Here is an 18,413-nt window from a genome sequence, read left to right on the forward strand (position 1 = left end):
AATGGATGGTCCTTCTATCCACTATTTAGTGGATCCCGAGGCTGCAAACATCCTCTGTTGTCTCAAAAGTCTTCATGAAATGTTCAAGGAAAAAAGGAAATTAATTTTAATTATTAATTTGGAAATTAATTTTAAAGCAAGCATGACAGTAGTTTAGGAAAGCAGTAGAGTGAGTGTACAATTATGTAACATATCAGAAATCACCGTCTGAGTGGTTAAGAAATAGCCATGTACTACCTATGGGCGTTCTAGAAGTGAAATTCAAGGTACTTCTTTGGACAAAGCTCTCAAACAAGAAAATTTAAAAAACAAAACAAAACCCCACCACTTCCAATTCAGTCTTCTTCATTTCCTTTAACTTTTGATTGGCAAAGGAGTAGGAGGGTAGCTCTTTGGGTTCCTACAGTAAACCCATGCCTATAATATTTTTGTTCTAATTCTACAGGATCAGTATAAAAGATATGTTAGTGGGAATGTAGCCAGTGCAAATAGTAGAAGATAACATGTTTCTCCATTGATATCTCTGGCTGCTGTAAAATACATGGGCCATTGCTTTAATTCTGGTTTTTCTCATGTGTCCCTTCTGCACTAAGGGAGATAGCAAATACGTTTGCACAGTTTCAGTTCTTTAGCCTAACGCTTACAGAATTCAAGAACAGAGTTAGTGTATTCTTGGGTTGCGATATTATTTATGTCTTGAAAAGACCTATAACTGACTTCTGTTTTTATTTTCCTTGCCATGCTTCAGTCCCTCCTGCCACTGTATGTTTCCCCACCCCAACAGGAAGCTCAAGACTCTGGAGATAAATTTTTTCCCTGAGGGTAGTGGAGTTACGCTCATGTCTGAAATTTCTTCTTTCCATAATTGAGTGAGGAGTGCTTCATATATGCCTCACTGTCCTTGGAGAATTACTTTAATCTTTGTACTTAAAGAGATTTCCTGTATCTTTTCTTCATTTTACCTGTTGAGAAATACAAAACAAGAGAGAAACCACGGAGTTATATAATGACAGTCTTATATCAAGAACATTTTTTTCCATCTTGGGGATCAGACCACCAAAGGGGTAGCATTGGGCTGGGTTGAGACACCATCAGATCTCACAGCGTCAGTCCTTCTGTGCTTTCAGCCCCCGTTCTGGCTCAACAGCCAACAGCCACACTCTGGCCTCAGTATGGATATGCTGTGTGGCTGGAGCACTGCTGAGGGAGGCCAAGGTCACTCACTTGCTGCGTGAGCCTTGGCCTCATTCCATAGTCCCAGACTGTACCTTGAACTAGCCAGCCATGCCTGCTGCATGACTTTGGTCCAGGGAGGTCTGGGTAGGGTCTGATGGTTACCTCTGACATCAATCGTTCCCTGCTCCAAGCACGTGCCCTGTGGAGGACAGATGCATGGAGCCGTCTTTCACAAGCTTTGGGCCTCTGGAAAGGGGAGTGCCCCTGAGACCTCTGTTACCATTACCCACCCCCCTCCCTCCCTGCACCTCCTTGGATATGCACTGTGATTGCTTTTTCTCTCTCAGTGGACGAACAAAACACAGGGGTGCGGTGTTTCTTCCTTTGGCATATTTTTTTTAATATAATTTTTATTTTGTTATATTAGTCACCATACAGTACATCCCCAATTTTTGATGCAATGTTCCATGATTCATTATTTGCATATAACACCCAGTGCACCATGCAATATGTGCCCTCCTTAATACCCATCACTGGTCTATCCCAATCCCCCATGCTTTTTTGTTTTTTGTTTTTTTAAGATCTATTTCTTTCTTGGTCATTAGTCGTCTTTTGTTTCTTTCCCTATTTTAAATATGTTTCTGTACTTCAGGCCAATTGTTTCTTCCAGCACATTGAGTGCAGTTTAAAAGAGAAAGTACATCCTCACCTCAGTTGCTCAAGCCCTGGTATAGCCATGTCACCTCATCTTTGATCTTGCCTTCTGTGTTTTGTCCTCGAGTGTTGGTCTCTGGACTTCTTTGTGGCCCACGAGATTCAAGCACCATAACTAACATGCTTTGTTTTATTCCCAACTAGCTCCCACAAGCTCCGGATTCTGAGAACTCCGCCGAGGTGTGTGTTGCTCACCGATATTTGCAGTGACCGCAAATATGGGTGCTTCTCAGTTGTCCTGGTTGAGTGTCTTGAGTTGTCGTGGTGAGATTTCTGTCCTGGTGGTAGGCGCAGGAGGGAAGTCTTCTAGCCGGTTTCTGAAATCGAAGCAGCTCTCAGTGTAGAAAGGAGGTTCTGAGTGGCTGGGTCTAAAGCAGAGCGTGCCTCCGGGTGAGGAGATGGGGCTCTCTGAAGGCTTTCACACAAAACTGTCTCAGTCTTCAAATGTTCAGTTGAGCAACTCTGGAATGTCAAGACCTTTCTGTTGTTGTACAAAATAGACTCTGGGTTCTGTGCAGAGATGACGCAAATTTGGAGTTCTGGATATTAATGCATAGTTTGGGTGACAGCTACTAATAAAGCCATAGTTTCACACGGCACTCTTTCTGTCCTTCTGTTGCTCACTAAACTCGTTAAACGAAGGACTAGAATTAATTTAGGCCTCTAAAGGCATAGAGGAGCTTTTTGGGGAGACATATTTCTAAGTATCAGAATTTACTTTCAGAAGCTATTCTAAAATCACAGTAGGGGAAAGCATGAATGAAGTGTATTTCATTTGAGAAAAGTCTAATGAAGATCTTAAAAATGAAACAAACAGATTATCAAGCTGCCGAGTTGCAGTGTGGCTGCTTTATGATGATCAGTGTCTAATATGCTGATCAGAGCTCGTCATCGTTAGCAGCTTTGATTAGAATGCTGTGTACCGGTGGGTTGGGGCGAGCGGGGGTGCCATGTGTGTGTCTGCTCAGAAGTGTATGCGTTCATGTTCTGGTGCATGTGCTGTGCATTTATGCATGCATCAGCCGTGAGGACTTGCCCTGTTGGTGTCTTGCATTATAACCCCTGTTGGGGTCATGTGAAAGTCCATAATATAGCATATGGCCAGAAAGTCAGAAACCTGCTGATTTAAATAGTGTGTTAGGGTTGGGGGCAGGACTGTGGTTAAGCAGTATTCAAAGTAATTGAGCATTAGTATGTGTCTGGGGGAAAATTTTAAAGGCCCTATAATCCTTTTGTGTAACTCTTAGCTCAGTATGAGCTCTTGGTGTATTTTATTTGTGACTGATACTGAAGATGGTCGTGTCTGCCTAGTGTTGTACTTAAAATGGAATTTCTGCATGCTTAGCAGGAGCTTGAACCGAGCCCCCCCCTGAGGCAACTGGAAGACCATAAAAGGGTACGTAGTCTTGGATGTTGGGAGCTAATGACCATAACACCTCCCTCAGCCATACACCATAAATCAAAGACAGCTTTTGTTGGTGTTGATATCGTTAAAGCATTAATTGGCTCGGGACCAATCACGGCCATTTGCATCAGTGAGGCTAACTGGTGAGTCCACCTATTACCTCCCTGTTCAGGCCCTAGACCCTGCCAGTGTCCAAATGATGACCAGTAAATTTTTCATGACCTCTCTTCTTTTTCTGTAGTGGCTTTCTAATTAAGTGAAGTCTTTAAAAAACTTTTTCTTTTGTAAGTCACTGATGATCATTATGATTAATTTATAATAAGCAAAAAAAAGTATAATAAAAAGTTCATTATTACACTAAGCTATAAAAGCAGCTAACGATATAACACTTCCTCTGCCCGCTTCTTTTACACAGGTGTGTATCTGTGCCACGGAACATTTTCATTGTCCTTGGGGTTATTTTAAATGTACACCTTCTGTACCTTGCTATTGTTATTTAATATTATATGTGATGATTTTCTTTGAAAGTCTGAAAGTTAATAGCTGTCTGAAGTTCCGCAAGTGAACGAGTGGTAATATTTTCCTTGAGGAAATGAAGAAATGTGTACGTCTTTGGGTAGATTCCTAGAAAGGGCGTTCTTAGGCCAAAGGATAGATACTTTCTTTAGGTGCTCATTATGTACGGCCAAACCATTTTCTACAAGGCTTATCTACATCATTAGCATGCTGACCAATTCATGTTACTCCTTTTTGGAAGATAACCAGATATCCTGGGTTTCTGAGTACTGATCGTTATGCCAGTTACTGTGCTAAGACTTTTACATATGTTAACTCATTGATTTAATTTTTATTAATGCTGACGTTAACTCACTGACACAGCCTTCATCCCCATTTCACATTAGGAAACTAAGACACAGGAAGATGAGGTGCTTTACCCAAGGTCATGGGCTTAGAACATGAGCAGTTATAACAAAGACTGCCTTGGATTGTGGTCATCAGTGTCCTGGAGGATTTATGCCCGAGATAAATGGGTGGCCTGGTGCACCTTTGTTCTGCTCACATGCCCCAGCCCCGGCCCAGTCCCACCACATCCCAAATTCTTTGCATTCTTCTGCGATTGTATTTTCTCAGGCTGTGACCAAAGAATAGCTCCCAGGGAAGTGGCATTTAGCCTTTCCCCTCCAGCATCCTGGATCTCTGGCAGTTAGGCGACCAAGGGCCCCTTGCATTCCTGTGTTTTCCATCCATGCCTGTCCTTTAAGAATTACCACGGGCCTTGGAAGTAGCTGGAAAAGACCCATAGCCATCCCTCATGCTCTGAGTTCTCAGGGGACACAGTTTTGAATGCTCCCTAAAGCCGTAAGCTTTGGAATTAGAGAGAGGTCAATCCTCCCTGTGACAAGCCCTAGCCGTGTGATTTAAAGCAAGTTACTTATCCTCCCTGTGCTTCAGTTTCTTCTGCTGTAAAATGGGGATACTAATAGTCTCTGCCCCTTAGGACTGTATTACTGAGCTGTGCACATGAAGCACTTAGCACAGTGGCTGAAATATGACAAGGGATATTAACTATTTGTAGTTACCTTGCGCACTGAAATGCCTCAACTGATTTGGTAGACAATAGTAGCAAAAGGAAGGTATTTTTAAATTGAGACGTGACCTTAGTGCTGCGTAAGGTGTGAAAGGCTCACCACTCATGTGAGAGGGTGATCTTTCCTGCAGCACATGATTTTCAAGTGGCTGGAACCTAGGAAGCCAGAAAGGTCACTTTTTTCTCTCCCGTGCATATGTGGCAACATTAACTCCTCAGCGCCTTGTTCGGCACTTGGCTGTATCCCCACATATCATTAGCCGGTTGTCAAACTGATAGAAATGAAACTTGTTTGAACCCAACTGCAAGGTAGGAGCTTGGTTTCATTTGTCTACATCATTGAGCTACCATTTTCACTGTCGTGACACTTACTATAAAAGAAACTCTTGGCCTTTGCCTTTTCTCAGTCTTAGGTAATAATGTATGTGTGGAATTTCTTACCAGAGACAAAAATCTGATATCTGTTTGCATACTATAGGGGTAAACTTCTGGGAAAAAATTAATGCTATTTAAAGAAAAAAAAAAAAAGGTTGCATGGCCAAATGTTAAAACTGTAGAAGCGACGTTATTTGGGGAGTCTTTTTTTTCTTTCTTTCCCTTTTCTGCAATCAGGTTGCTGATCCTAGTATGCTATGAGGAGTTTTGTGTTCTTGAGTAATTTATATCACAATGATTAGGAAGGCTTTTCTCTGCAGATTTTAATTTTTCCTAAATTAAACCACTGGCTCAGAAAACAGAATTTTTCTCGAACCTAAGTTTTTACACTAGGGATTTGCATAACTTTTTATAATGTTGTCCATTTTCTTTTTCCCTTTTTACCTAAAATTATCAGTCTTTATTCTTTCAGAAAAGGAATAAATCTCAACTTGTTAAAAAAAAAAAAAAAAGGCAGATTCCCACATGCTCTGTGTTTTTTTTTCCCTTGCGGCTTAAACTTTTGTGTGTGTGTGTGGAGAGAAGGTGAGGTGAATATGTGCCAAAAGCCTTATAATTAAGAAGGAAAAAAAAATAAAAGTTTGTAGGGTAGAATGTATGTGTGTGTGTTTTTCCATAATTAGCACATTTCATGATATTCTCTTATGGGGGAAAATGTACCATTTGATGCATCAGTTGCTATGGTAACCGCTAGGGTTTTTCTGTGGAAGGAGAGACAAAATGGTAATGTGAGATCCCTTTGTAACTTCAGTTGGCATCCAGGCTGCATAAATGTGAAGTTCCTGTTCCTGGAGTCCACGTGTTCCCAGATGGCATGTTTCCCTTCTTTACCTCCCGCTTGCTTGATTGCAAACTGACCACAGTCTTGCCAATTACCCTCAAGCTAAGGAGTGGAAAATCTAACTTGAGTTGCTCCTGCCTGAAGTGGAATTGGAGTGTAAAGGCTGTAGTTGAGACTTCCTTAAAGATGTGTGTTTGTTGGTTGGTCGGTCACACTCACCCTACCTTTGAGTTGACCATTCAAACCTACGATCTTCCAGATCCTAGCCACGATGGCTACATTGGCTATCTTTAGTAGTTGCAGCTTGTAGGTCTCAACCCAGCCATCTATCTCTCAGATAATGTTCTTGTGCTGCCCAGAGGGATTCAGTTAGAGAATTAGGATGGTTTACTGCCAACCATTCCCTATTGTGGAAATTCAAAGACTGTATGTTATTGAAAGAAAATCAAACTGATACATCATTATGTTGAAAAAAGGAAGTCATATTTAATCTCCTGTTACATTCAGCATGGAGGTAACCTTTTCTTTCCCCTTTTTCTTTCTGGGTTGGCTTCTGTGCATGATCCTTTGAAATTTGTATTTCTCTCATTTTTTGAAGTCAGCCTTTCAAATCACCATGTTCCCAGCGACTGCTTTGGAGAGCATCGATGTGTTTGTATTGGTGCTGGAGATGTAAACACCAGCTAAGCTTTATCTTTATAACGAAATGTGGCTTTCTAAATCATTAAAAAATATTGTACCAAATGCAGTCTATTTAAAAAGTACGTGAAAACCTCATAAATAGCTTACCATTAGAAGCACTCTTGGAATTTTGTATTTACAGTCAGTCACGGTGGGTAACAAGTCTCATGAGCTAATGGAAGCACCCTCCCTCGCTGAACTACAACGAGAGACATATTTGTGGGTGGAATGGAGAGAAGAAAACAGAGATTTTTCCATTTCCTGAACTTTGAGTTAAAAATCAGTACTGCCCACCCCCCTCCTATTTATCCCATCCCAATTTGTCCCCGGAGTCTTTGACCAGTAGCACGAATTAAGAAAGAAGAAAAGCTTGGCAGTGTAGCCCTGGGACCTTACATGATTTTGATGCTGAACTAAGGAGTTTCTACCTTTCTCCTTTGTTCCCTCATCCCATGTCCTCCTGGCACCCCAGCCTCCCTGCCACTCTCAGGGCCCTTTTCACCCTCCCATCTGCTCCCTCCCATCTTGTTTTGCAGACACCCCACTTGAAGTCTCCAGACCTATTCTTGGAGCTTATTAACAAATCACTTTAAATTCTACTGACTCGCGTTACCATTGCAGGTCTCTTCAGAAGAACTCTTGAGCCTCTATTTTAGACTCCCGCTATATCTCAACACCCCTTCCCTCTGCTAGACTTCTCACTCAGCTTTCCTGACGATGTGCCAGAGGAGCTCCGTGCCTTACTACTTTGTCCCTGGGAAAGTCTGAGGGAGAACCATACAGCCTCTGACTTTCAGAAACTTCCAGATCAGGAGGTGGTCTAGGAGTCACTTAGCAGGACTGAACATAGAATAGAGCTGAGACTAGATCCTGCTGCTTTGTACTGCTTCCTAACGTCCACTAGTACTAGAGAACAAATCACGGCTTTATTTTTTTGATTGGTGTTGTGGGAAAGAGTCGTTATGTCTTCTGTCCAAGATTCCTTTGATAGTTATATTTTTAAAACATCGTATTACCGAAATGTTCAAATATGTACAAGAAGAACCGTAAGAGTTTTGAGAACCCAAGAACCCACATTCCTAACTCGGCTTCAACAGCTGTCAACTCACGGCTGCTCTTACCTCATCTATATCCCTACCTATTCCCCTCCCTTATTATTTCAAAGAAAATGTCAAACTCATTTCGTTCATGGTGCTTGTTTTCTGATTGGCATGTCTAACATCTGCCCCTACTTTGTTTTCTGTAACATTATTTTTTCTTCACCACTTGACCCATTGACTGCTTCTATAAGAAAGGCTTACTTTCAGCTCATTATATCATTATGCGGTATTACTTTTGTATCTTAATATTTTCTTACGATATTGGGAATAAACCCTATGTCTGGGGTAACAAGTTTTTATTGCTATGTGAAAGGTGACCTGTAAAATTCTCATTTTGCCTGGGTTTTATTGGCTTACCCCAGAGGGACTTTTTTGGTTTTGTTATTGTTAGTTGCCCTTCAAAATTAATGTTCTGTGTTTATCACTGTGAGAGAGAGAACTTGAGATACTTAATATTCCAGATTGCTGCTTTTTTTTTAATGATGTGCTTTCCTGAGAAAATATTGAAGAAGTTAACTTCAGAGTTTCCAAGTGCTTTTATTAATAATTTATTTTTTCTCTGAGTGAAACCGAGCCAATTATAACTGAGTACCCCCTGTTTTTTGAGTATTAGTAGCTCAGTTATGCATTAAATTCAGAACCTGATTTCATTATCCTGTTTGAATTAAGGGTGAGGCGCTCAGGCAAATTTTGGTCAACCGTTACTATGGAAACATCAGACCTTCAGGAAGAAGAGAAAGCCTCACCAGCTTTGGCAATGGCCCGCTGTCACCAGGAGGACCCAGCAAGCCTGGGGGAGGAGGTAGGCCGTGTGGTGTGCTAATTAGCTGCACGTGTGAACCGAGTGTGCCACATGAGAGCTACATGTTTCTCCTTAACAGGTTGAAACTAACAGATGAATTTGGGTGGCAAGTGTGTTTTCTAGCAACTTGTTTTGTCTTTGGTCTACCATCAAAGTGGTATCTAAAAATATTTCCCTGCAGTTAGATACTGGCTAAGTCTTTTGCCCCCCTTTCCAGCACAGCAATCCTCTGGGTGATTTTTGAATGACTCAAGGAACTTGATTTTACTGCCCATTTTCTTGTGCTCATGAGGATTCATTCTTCCCATGATGTTAAAGAACAATGATGTTAGCAGGGAGGACGGTGAAAGCTACCATTTATTGCACACCTACTGAGTACCCAAGGGCTCTCCCAAGCATTTGACCTTCGTCTTTGCTTCTCCAAGTACCCCATTATGTGGCAGGTACTGCTGTTATCCCTTTTTGACAGAAAAAAATGGAAGCTTTTTAGCGACTAGTCTATAATTTGAACCTCAATATATCTAATTCTAGTGCCTGTGCTGTGTTCCTCCCGAACTCTTAAGGGAGTTTACAAAAAAAAAAAAAAAAAGCCTCTATAAAATTGCTTAAAAAAAAATCCTCAAAGAGGTTGCAAAACCTCACAGTTACAGGCAAAAGTTGCAAGAACGTTGAACTCCACTGTGGGTGTTGGTTTGGGTTTTCAGGGGGGGCCAGGAGTTCAGTGCTCGCTTGAAGCACAAATGGGAGTTGGCTGAGTCCTTGTCTGTAATGGTGACTGTTATGCACTGTCGGTTTTGGGGGCATTCTGTAGGTAGCACCAAAATACTCGGTGATTAATAAAGCTATCCTAGCAATTTCTGGAAGGGATCTTAAGTTTCTCACCAAATGAAAACTTGAAGCATATCTGCTCACTTCATGGGGCTTTACAGCTTCAGTGACGATACAGTTCTCAGAGTGTCCCAGGAACAGGACGTTAGCATTTCATCTGAAAGTTCCCAGGGATTCTCAAGCAGAAGTTCCTCGCATAACATCTCAAAACTCTCTCTCTTTCCTTTCTGTAGTAGGGTCATTCCACAAATATGTAAGGCCCTTGGGAGGCCTTATGAGGGTGTTTTAGAAATGTAGCAGAGACCGTTTCTCCTTTAAAAAGCTGTAAAAGAGAAGAGAGAGACGCAACCCAGTCTCTACTCTGCATTATGGCTCTGATGGACCTAGGTAGTAAAGGCAAGCAGTGCAAAGGAGGTGGCATTTGAATGAGGTCTGCGGGGAAGGACTGGTAGATGATTTTCTTCTTTCTGAAATTGATCAGCCCATGTCTCCATGAACATTAACATTTCAGTTATTGCCAATAACAATGCAACGCAAGTTCTTATGTAGGCACTTTCTAAACAGTTGGAATCCATTCCACTAAATGACATAGGCCCTATCTTCTTAAGTTTATTCATGTCATCTCAAGCTCAGTGGGGATGGGAATTTCATCTGTTTTCTTCACTCTCTAGCCCCAGCTCTTGGCTCCATGCCAAGCACTGAGTAACTATTTATTGAATGAACAAATGAACAGATAAATTATGTGAAAGGTTGAGTTTGGGTGGGTTTGTTAGATAGGGCTAAAGTGATTATTGTAGGCTGTATTATAGGCTATATGTTCTAAGACATGTATAAGTTTGGTTTGTCTCTTAAACTCACAAGTTTTTTAGTAATTCTGCACCAAGTCATTGTAGTTTAATGTCAGGGAGAGTCTTGGCTGGGTGGCTTTAGGTCTCTTGCTGGAAATACGTCATTCCTCATCTTACCTACCTGCATTCAAATACCATCTCTGTTACAAGCTGTGTGTCCTCCTCGAAGACAAATGACCTCATCTCTGTGCTAATAATTAGTATGTTCCTTGTGGGGTCTTTAAGAAGGTTAAAAGAGCTAATACCATTAAAACATTTAGTGCATTAAGTGTTGGTACATAGTAAGTATGCAATATATGCTCTGATTGTGGTTAATAAGAACAATATTCCATCTTCCTAGGGGGAGGCTCTGGGTCCAGCTCCACGAGCAGGGGCGAGATGAGCCTGGCTGAGGTTCAGTGCCACCTCGACAAGGAGGGCGCCTCCAATCTGGTCATTGACCTCATAATGAACGCGTCCAGTGATCGAGTGTTTCACGAAAGCATTCTCCTGGCCATCGCCCTCCTGGAAGGAGGCAACACCACCATACAGGTAAGAGGGCAGCTTGCTGCAGTGTGGCATCCCTGCTGAGCAGGAAGAGAAGCTGTCCTGAGAGCCAGGCACCTGTGCGATGCCAAGGCTCTTCTAGAATGGACAGCTCGTTCCTAGAGCACAAAATTGTGTTCTTATGAAAAACAAACTCTACCAGTATCTTCCTTGGTCATTCAGTCATAATTCAGACTTGGTTTCAAAACATAACTTACATTTGAAAACTGATAAACTGCTGAGGGTGTGCAAAGAAAATTGATCCAAGATCTGGGGCACGGTAGGAAGTCCATAAATGTTTGTTCAGTGAGTGATTGAATGAGGTCTATTTGTAGTTTTTTTTTTTTTTAAAGATTTTATTTATTTATTCAACAGAGATAGAGACAGCCAGCGAGAGAGGGGAACACAAGCAGGGGGAGTGGGAGAGGAAGAAGCAGGCTCATAGTGGAGGAGCCTGATGTGGGGCTCGATCCCGCAACGCCGGGATCACGCCCTGAGCTGAAGGCAGACGCTTAACCGCTGTGCCACCCAGGCGCCCCTATTTGTAGTTTTTATCCCGTATCATAGACAGTCCCATCAGAGGGTGACCAAAAGGCAGTTTGAGCTGTGTGTGCTGTTTAGATTTAATTTTTATATCTACAGATACTGCAGTTATTGCTGGCTATAAATTTTTCTACCTTTCAAGTGAAAAGTTCAATAAAACTGTTTGAACTAATAACACAAATTTGAACTAATAGGGGTAAGTCAGGCTAGGTTAGTCAAAGATGTGTAGATGATTTTTGGTAGCTGGATAGGAGGATATATATTTTAAAACAATAAAAACTTGAAAGAATTCTTGATAGAAGTCCTTAATGAAGCAATTTTAATGAATTTAATAACATTTGTAATTTTCACGTCGAAATGACAATTAAAATTCTTTCTTTAAGTATTTTATCATCCCCTTCTTCATGCAGTCTTCCTTCTTTGTTGGCTCTTGAGTAAGGGTTTACTTAGCTCTGTGTGTGTGTGTATACACCTACATTTCGATAACAGCTTTATTGAGATATAATTAACACATCATAAACTTCATTCACCCTGATGTGTATATTTGACTTGACATTAAATTCTTGGGCCCAGACTTAAAATCAGAGTCTGGATTAATGGAGTCTTGTATCTTAGTGCAGACTAGAAGAGGGTACGTTGCTGTGGGTAGGTTCGTCCCAGGCCAGGTTGCATTTCTCACTGCTCACTCTCCCAGGCGCCCTGCCCCTTGCACGACCTGCACAGCCACCTGCGGTGGTCCTGTCTCCTCGCACTCCAATCCCAGCTTGCCCTCACACCCACTTCTGAAGTGCATTATTAGGCGCCACCCTAAGTGGAGATTTTGTGCTGGTAGCAGCGTCCACTGCGTGCCTGAGTGATCACGTCGGTGCCAGAGTTGTGAACATTGGGATTGCTGTTTGATTTTGTCACATGTGAGTCTGACCGTGAGCGTGGATGGATCCTGTGGTCCTTCTCATCATTAGGATGTGGCCCACCCACGGCCGTGTCAGAGCGGAAGCAGTGATCAAGCACTCCTTGTCTTCCCGCCACAGGATTCCCATGACAGATCATGTGAACTGAACATTTATGGAGCACTTTGTGGGTACAGAGTGCTTTAGTAGGTCTGCAAGGCGGTGGTGACTAGAAACAGGAGCTAGTTGGTCTCTGAGAATTTTCTCCAGTCATAGCCAAGTATGAAAAACGAAGGCAGTGTGGTGAGTTTTTCATAAATCACATGTATTCAGTTTGAAGGACCATCTTACCACTTTATTTCTGCTATTATGTCCTCTCTTGTGTCTTTGCTTTATTGACAAGATTTTTGATAGTGAATGACAGGTTTTTTTTCTTCTCTGTTGATGAAAGAAGTAGTTGGGTTATTCCTTCCCCTTCCCAGTTTTCTTTTAAAGCTTTAGTAATTAGAGAAATCCTAGAATCCTAGAAGCTCAGTCTTCAAGAAATTAAAAAATCTAGCAAGGATAAAAGAATGTAAACAGAATGCACGTAGGGAGCTCTGTCTCAAGGATAATGGCAAGGCCATCTGAAAGGTAAGAATGGTAATGTGGACCCTCCAAGGAAAAAGTAACAACATCTGTGTGAGGAGTCAGTAAAAGGTTTTTTGATGACGTTGGTTTTAAAGGATGGCTGTGGGTCTGAAAGGTGGGAATTGGGTGTGGATCTGTGGCATGGGGTGGCTGTATTGTGCTGCTTGGGAGAGAAGAGGAGGCCCAGCATAGGAGCAATAGGGGTGCTGGCAGGACAGGAATTGTGTCCCTCAGACTGAGCAGAGCGGGCATAGGGCAGTGAATGGGGACTGGCAGCAGGAGAGTTTGTATGCAATACAGGACAGCCCTTCAAAGGGCCTTGGAGCTGCAATTCAGGACTATAAATCTGGCAGTGTAGGACAGATGAGCTGAGGAAAGGAAGGCCCAGAAGGAGGCAGCCCAATAATTAAAAAGCTAATTAGCAGTAATTTAGGGAAGAGCTAATGAGAACCTAAACTGAAAATAATTCTATGATAAATGGTCATAACTTGGGAGAAGATTTTTCTAGGAGGGGCACAGGGGAACCTTTCGGGGTACTGGAGATATTTATGGTTATGTGGGTACATACCTGTTTCAGACTCAGTGATCCATACAGTTAAAATTGGTATACTTTGTTGTATACAAGTTATACCTCAGTAGAAAAGAAAAAATGGGGAGAAAGAGAGATACCGAACCTAGGGGGCCAAGAGGGTCAGGGACAGCCTATAGCGCATGCAGACTCTCTGACACTTCCTGCTTGAGGCTGGAGCCTACGCCTGTTGATCGTTCGTAAATGTTGGCCAAAATGCCACCTAAACGGATGTTGGAGATGAGAAGGTCAGAGGTCCCAGTTGGCTCTTTGAGGCTTTAAAGAGTCTGGATGACGAGACGCATGAAAGCACCATTAATTAAGGAATAATGAAGCATGGAAAGGGCTCGCGGGGGCCGAGGGCCGCTGGTGCTAAGGCTGGCTGGCAAGACGACGTCTGAGGTTCTGGCAGGATGCCGTGTTTTTTCACAGTGTACCCCTGATGGTGATGGCAAGGCACACAGAAGCTGTTTTTCCTTCAAGTTCTTTATCTTGTAAAGTAATTATGAATATTAGTTTCATGTTTTCACACATTTATTACTCATATGCTTAAGCTCCAGATGAAATGCCACGGTAGAGTTCCAGTCGTTCAGCCTCAGAGGGAGTGGAGAGCTTTTCTCTTAAGGCAGCCAGTGTGCTCCCGAGTGAGTGGGTGAGCCAGGATGGGAGGGCAGAGCCCCCAGGGCAAGCGTGCTCGCTCTTTTTTTCTCCCTCTCCCTGTCCTCCCCGCCTCCCCCCCTCCCAGTGACCTCAGAGGATGGAGGGGAGAATCTAGCCCATTGTTTCAACAGAGACCTGTGGTTCCAGGAAAATTCATTCTAGCCCAGAGTTGACTGGAGAGATCCCCCTTGGCCCTGAGCTTCCCTTTCTCTGGAGAAAAAGTCGGGAACTCAGCTTGTGTGGAGCCACTTAAGGACAGGAACCTTGAAGCCCCAGGGGGAGGGATGTAAAATTTCATCCTGCTTTAGAGAAGCTGGTTTGGAGTAGTACAGGACCAGCTGGGCAGTTAGTCTGAATTGGGTTAAAGCTGCCATCGTGACTATTAATGATTGCTGAAATGTTGTAATCCATTAAAGGCAGGGTCGGTTCCAGCCGGAACTCTGTGCCCATTATCACTTCCTGGTCGGATTGTCATGTTATGGTCTCAGGAAGGGAAGTTGGTCTGAGGTCAGGCGGGCTTCCATAGATTAATGTTTCTCACTGACAGGCAGTAGAAGAGGTGATCGCAGGCGAGCATGGAGGGCTACAGGGTTTCAGAACTATCCAGGAAGAGGGCCGCAGTATGCTTGTAAGCACCTCTTCCCAGGATCTAGGGTCTGTTTTGCATGAAGGAGGAGACTGAGACCCACCTTCCGGTCTGGGTCTGTGTGGGATTAAGGAAGTTATTCCTGGGTTTCTATTCCTGTGTCTATCAAGGGTGAGGCGCAAGTGTGGACCCCTATGTTCCTTGTCACTGTGAGTCAGAACTTTTAAGCAGTTACTAGATATTTTCCCAGGAATTCCTAAGACCTGGTAGTGATGGTTGGCTGGTTCCATTTCTGAAGTGTTCCTTGGCTCATGAAAATAATTATTAAAACTATGGTGATTGGACAAACTCCAGGTGAGCCCTACGATGGAATACTATTCAGCAGTAAAAAGGAATGAAGTATGATAAATGCAATGACTTGGACGCATCTCAAAGGCATTATGCTTAGTGAAAGGAGCCAATCTCAAAAGGAGACATGCTATGTGGTTCTAATTATATGACATTCTCAAAAGGACAAGACTGTAGTGATGAAGGACAGGTCAGTGTTTGTCAGGATTAGCGGTGAGGGGACAATTTGACTATAAAGAAACAGCAAAAGGGTGTTTTTCTTGCAATGGTGCTGTTGTGCGTCCTGCTTTTTGGTGGTGGCCACATGAGTGTATCCATCTGTGAACGTTTGTGGAACTGTATACCAAAAAAAAGTCGGTTTTACTGTATGATCATTTAAAAAATTAACGAAAGTAAAAACCATAACGATGATGATAATGGCCAATTAAATGCTTACTGTGAGCCAGGAACTATGCTCCAGTGTCTGTCACATATCAGCTCACTTAAACCCCATGCTCTATATGGGAGGCACGTGCCATAATTACCGCTTTTTACAAAGGAGGAAATGAACATGAAAAATCTTTAAGGAACTTGCCCCAGATCATACAGTCAGTAAGTAGCAGAGCTAAGAATTGAACCAGGGCGGCTTGGCTCTACGAGCACCTCCTTGCCTGTGATGGCTTCATTCTGCAGGATGATGGTAAAGATCCGAGGAAGCAGGTGCTACATAAAGAAAGATGGCTGTGCCTTCCTACAAGGTCAGTCCTCGTCATCTTCAGAGACAGAGGCATAAGTGGGCCAGGGATGGGTCCACAGCTGCAGAGCTCAGTAGAGAAGACAGCAGGACTAGCGTCCATTCTCGCTGGGCCCGGGCACTTACTATTGATGAAGAAGTCCTTCCACTCCCGCTGTCTCATTTGAGTCTCCACTTGTGCTGGGAACTGTACCAGGCATGCGTGGCCCCCATCATAGCAGTGAGGAAACTGAAGCTCCGTGGGGGTTCTGACTTACTCAGAGCTACAGAACTAGACCAAATAGGATGTGCCTCTTGTCTCCTGTCCCCCTGTTTTAGCTCTGTCGCTTAGCAGGGCCCTCACAATGGAGTGGCCTGAAGCAGTAGTCATTCTGATACCTGTGACAATTCTGGGGGCTTGGGCTCAGCCGGGCAGTTCTTCTACTCCATGTGATCTTGGCATGGGCTCAGTTGGGTCATCGGCTATGGTGGCTGCCTGTGTGACTGTGGCACTTGGTGCTGGCTCTCAGCTGGGAGCTCAGTGGGGGCTGTCACCCAGATTGCCATGGTTCTCCTCCACGTGGCCTTTCCATGTCATTCAGAATTCTTAGAGCCTGGTGGCTGGGCTCTAAGTAGTGTTTCAAGAAGCAGAAAGTGGAAGCTACAAACCCTTTCAAGTCCTGGGCTCAGAGGGGTTCCTAGAATGTCACTTCTGCCGCATCCTTTTGGTCAAAGGCAGTCATAAGGTCAGCCCAACTTCAGAGGAGGGGAGATAAACCACCTCTTGTTGAGAGGAGGGCATGTGCATCAAGGAGAGAATTGGGGGGTAGGCACATGTAGAGACTGGCTCCGCCCTCCATTATAATTGATTGAGCACCTACCATGGGCCAGTCCAACCCCTGAGTTGGGTGCTAAAGTTTCAAAAAGAGGGAGACATCATTGTCTGCCATAGAAGAACTTTGTTCTTCCTGGAAATTCAATCCAATCTTGCAGAAGTGATAACTCATGTTGTTCCCCTTTGGGGTGATCTGTGAATATTCAACCCAGTCCTAAGGATAAAGTCTTTGGGGCCTGTAGCTCTCCAAAAGTTCTGAATTTCACTGCCCAGACCTTGGAGGATTCAATCATGGGAACGCAAAAATCAAGACACATAGTGCTTGCTAGGAATCCTCACAGAGAGAGTTTGCTCTCTGACTTTGAAACATTGTTATCTGTCTCATCATCTAAAGCCCTGAAATGACAGGAAGCCAAATTTAAGCTATTTCGCAGCCTGGCATAATGGACTCCTAGGGTCTCAAGTCTTCTAGCATCTTCCATGTGTACCCTGGCTTATCTGAAGGTAGATCTAATCTCCAAAACTCCTCCTACCAGGGTGCCATCAGAGCAGCTCAGACTTCATGGTAAATGAACCCTCTGCTTATAGGAACAAGGAGATGGTACCACCGCCCTTGGGCTCTGCCAAGGGGAGTGACACACGGCCCAGCCGTGGAATCAAGCCTCACTTTGAGCAACCCCTGCTTTTCCTCCCCACTCTGGTTTCACCCCCTTCCTGCCAGCCCTCAGAAGGAATCTTTCCTTTCAGTTTGGTGTTTTGTAGCAAGTGGGAAACTATAAAATAAGCATTTGCTTATGAATTAATTTTTGGCACACTCAGGGCTCAGCAAGTCTTACGGCACTTGCATATCCGTCCTTCAAGTCCTTGCCAATTTCTGTGTTCCTTCCTCCTGAGACGTTCCCACCAGCACCCCGGGGGAAGTTCCCTCTGCTTCCTCTTCCCTGCAGGAGGGTAGAGGCTGTCCTCACCTGGAGAAGAGGAGGAGTAAGGTATATCTTTGAATATTATCTTGTGTTTTGGGTTGTTTTTTTTTTAAGCAAATAAAGATGTTCAGGGATATATGTGCTGACATGACCATAGAGAGTCTCATAGCAAATTAAGGGGACAGACATAACAAAAAAATTTTTTTGGACTAATTGCTTCCGGTTGCAGAAGCACAGTGAATTTTATGTATCAAGTGGCTGCCCACAGCTATCCCTATGCCAAGCCTAGCCTACAGACACACCCAGAAAGGGCTTTCTTTTCTGCACGTACGCAGCTGGAGATGGAAAATGTGAGACTGTTCCATCAGGAAACTGGCTTGCATACTCATCTGAGAGAGATCCCTAGTCCTTGGGGCCTTTTCCCCACCGCACACTTATTTTTTGTGGTTGGCTTAAGAATCAGCCCCAGAGCCAATATTAGATAAGCAATCTCCCACCCCTTCCAGAAGAAGTCACCAGAAGAGCACGTTGGAGAAGCATGTTGGTCTGGCTGCCTCTGACCCCAGTTAGCAGAGATGAAGCCAGAAAGGATGATTTGATTTGCCTTTGCTGGAAACGGAAGGCCAGTTTGTGAGGAAGAGCAGCCTTGGTTTGACAGGACACTCACCCTTAGAAGGAGCAGGAGATTGGTATGTGAGCAAGTTACGTAAAAGGGTGTTGTTTTTGGCAGGGAAGTCAGAAATGAGTCATTTCTGAGTGGTGTTTTCTGACCTCAGGTTTTATCCATGTGGGAAATGAATGTGGCCTGCCACAGTCAGAAGCCTCCTCCCCCTGC

At 43.6% G+C, this 18,413-nt stretch overlaps 1 protein-coding gene across 9 annotated transcripts in view; it reads left to right on the forward strand.

Annotated features, from left to right (window-relative positions):
* Positions 1-18,413, forward strand: part of ITPR1 (inositol 1,4,5-trisphosphate receptor type 1) — a 328,561-nt gene that overhangs the window by 207,995 nt on the left and 102,153 nt on the right. For 6 of the 9 annotated variants that reach the window (XR_004624746.1, XM_019800455.2, XM_034658671.1 and 3 more), the window contains 4 exons: positions 2,035-2,070; positions 3,236-3,286; positions 8,550-8,682; positions 10,699-10,889. Coding sequence is in view for 8 of the 9 variants with exons in the window: in XM_019800455.2 (XP_019656014.1) it covers positions 2,035-2,070; positions 3,236-3,286; positions 8,550-8,682; positions 10,699-10,889 (411 nt within the window). In the remaining variant the exon portion in view is untranslated. The remainder of the gene's footprint in view (positions 1-2,034; positions 2,071-3,235; positions 3,287-8,549; positions 8,683-10,698; positions 10,890-18,413) is intronic. The other 3 variants (XM_034658672.1, XM_034658674.1, XM_034658675.1) reach the window with 2 other exon arrangements.

The sequence above is a fragment of the Ailuropoda melanoleuca genome, chromosome 4 (assembly GCF_002007445.2).
Source record: "Ailuropoda melanoleuca isolate Jingjing chromosome 4, ASM200744v2, whole genome shotgun sequence".
In the NCBI taxonomy this organism is placed as follows: domain Eukaryota; kingdom Metazoa; phylum Chordata; class Mammalia; order Carnivora; family Ursidae; genus Ailuropoda; species Ailuropoda melanoleuca.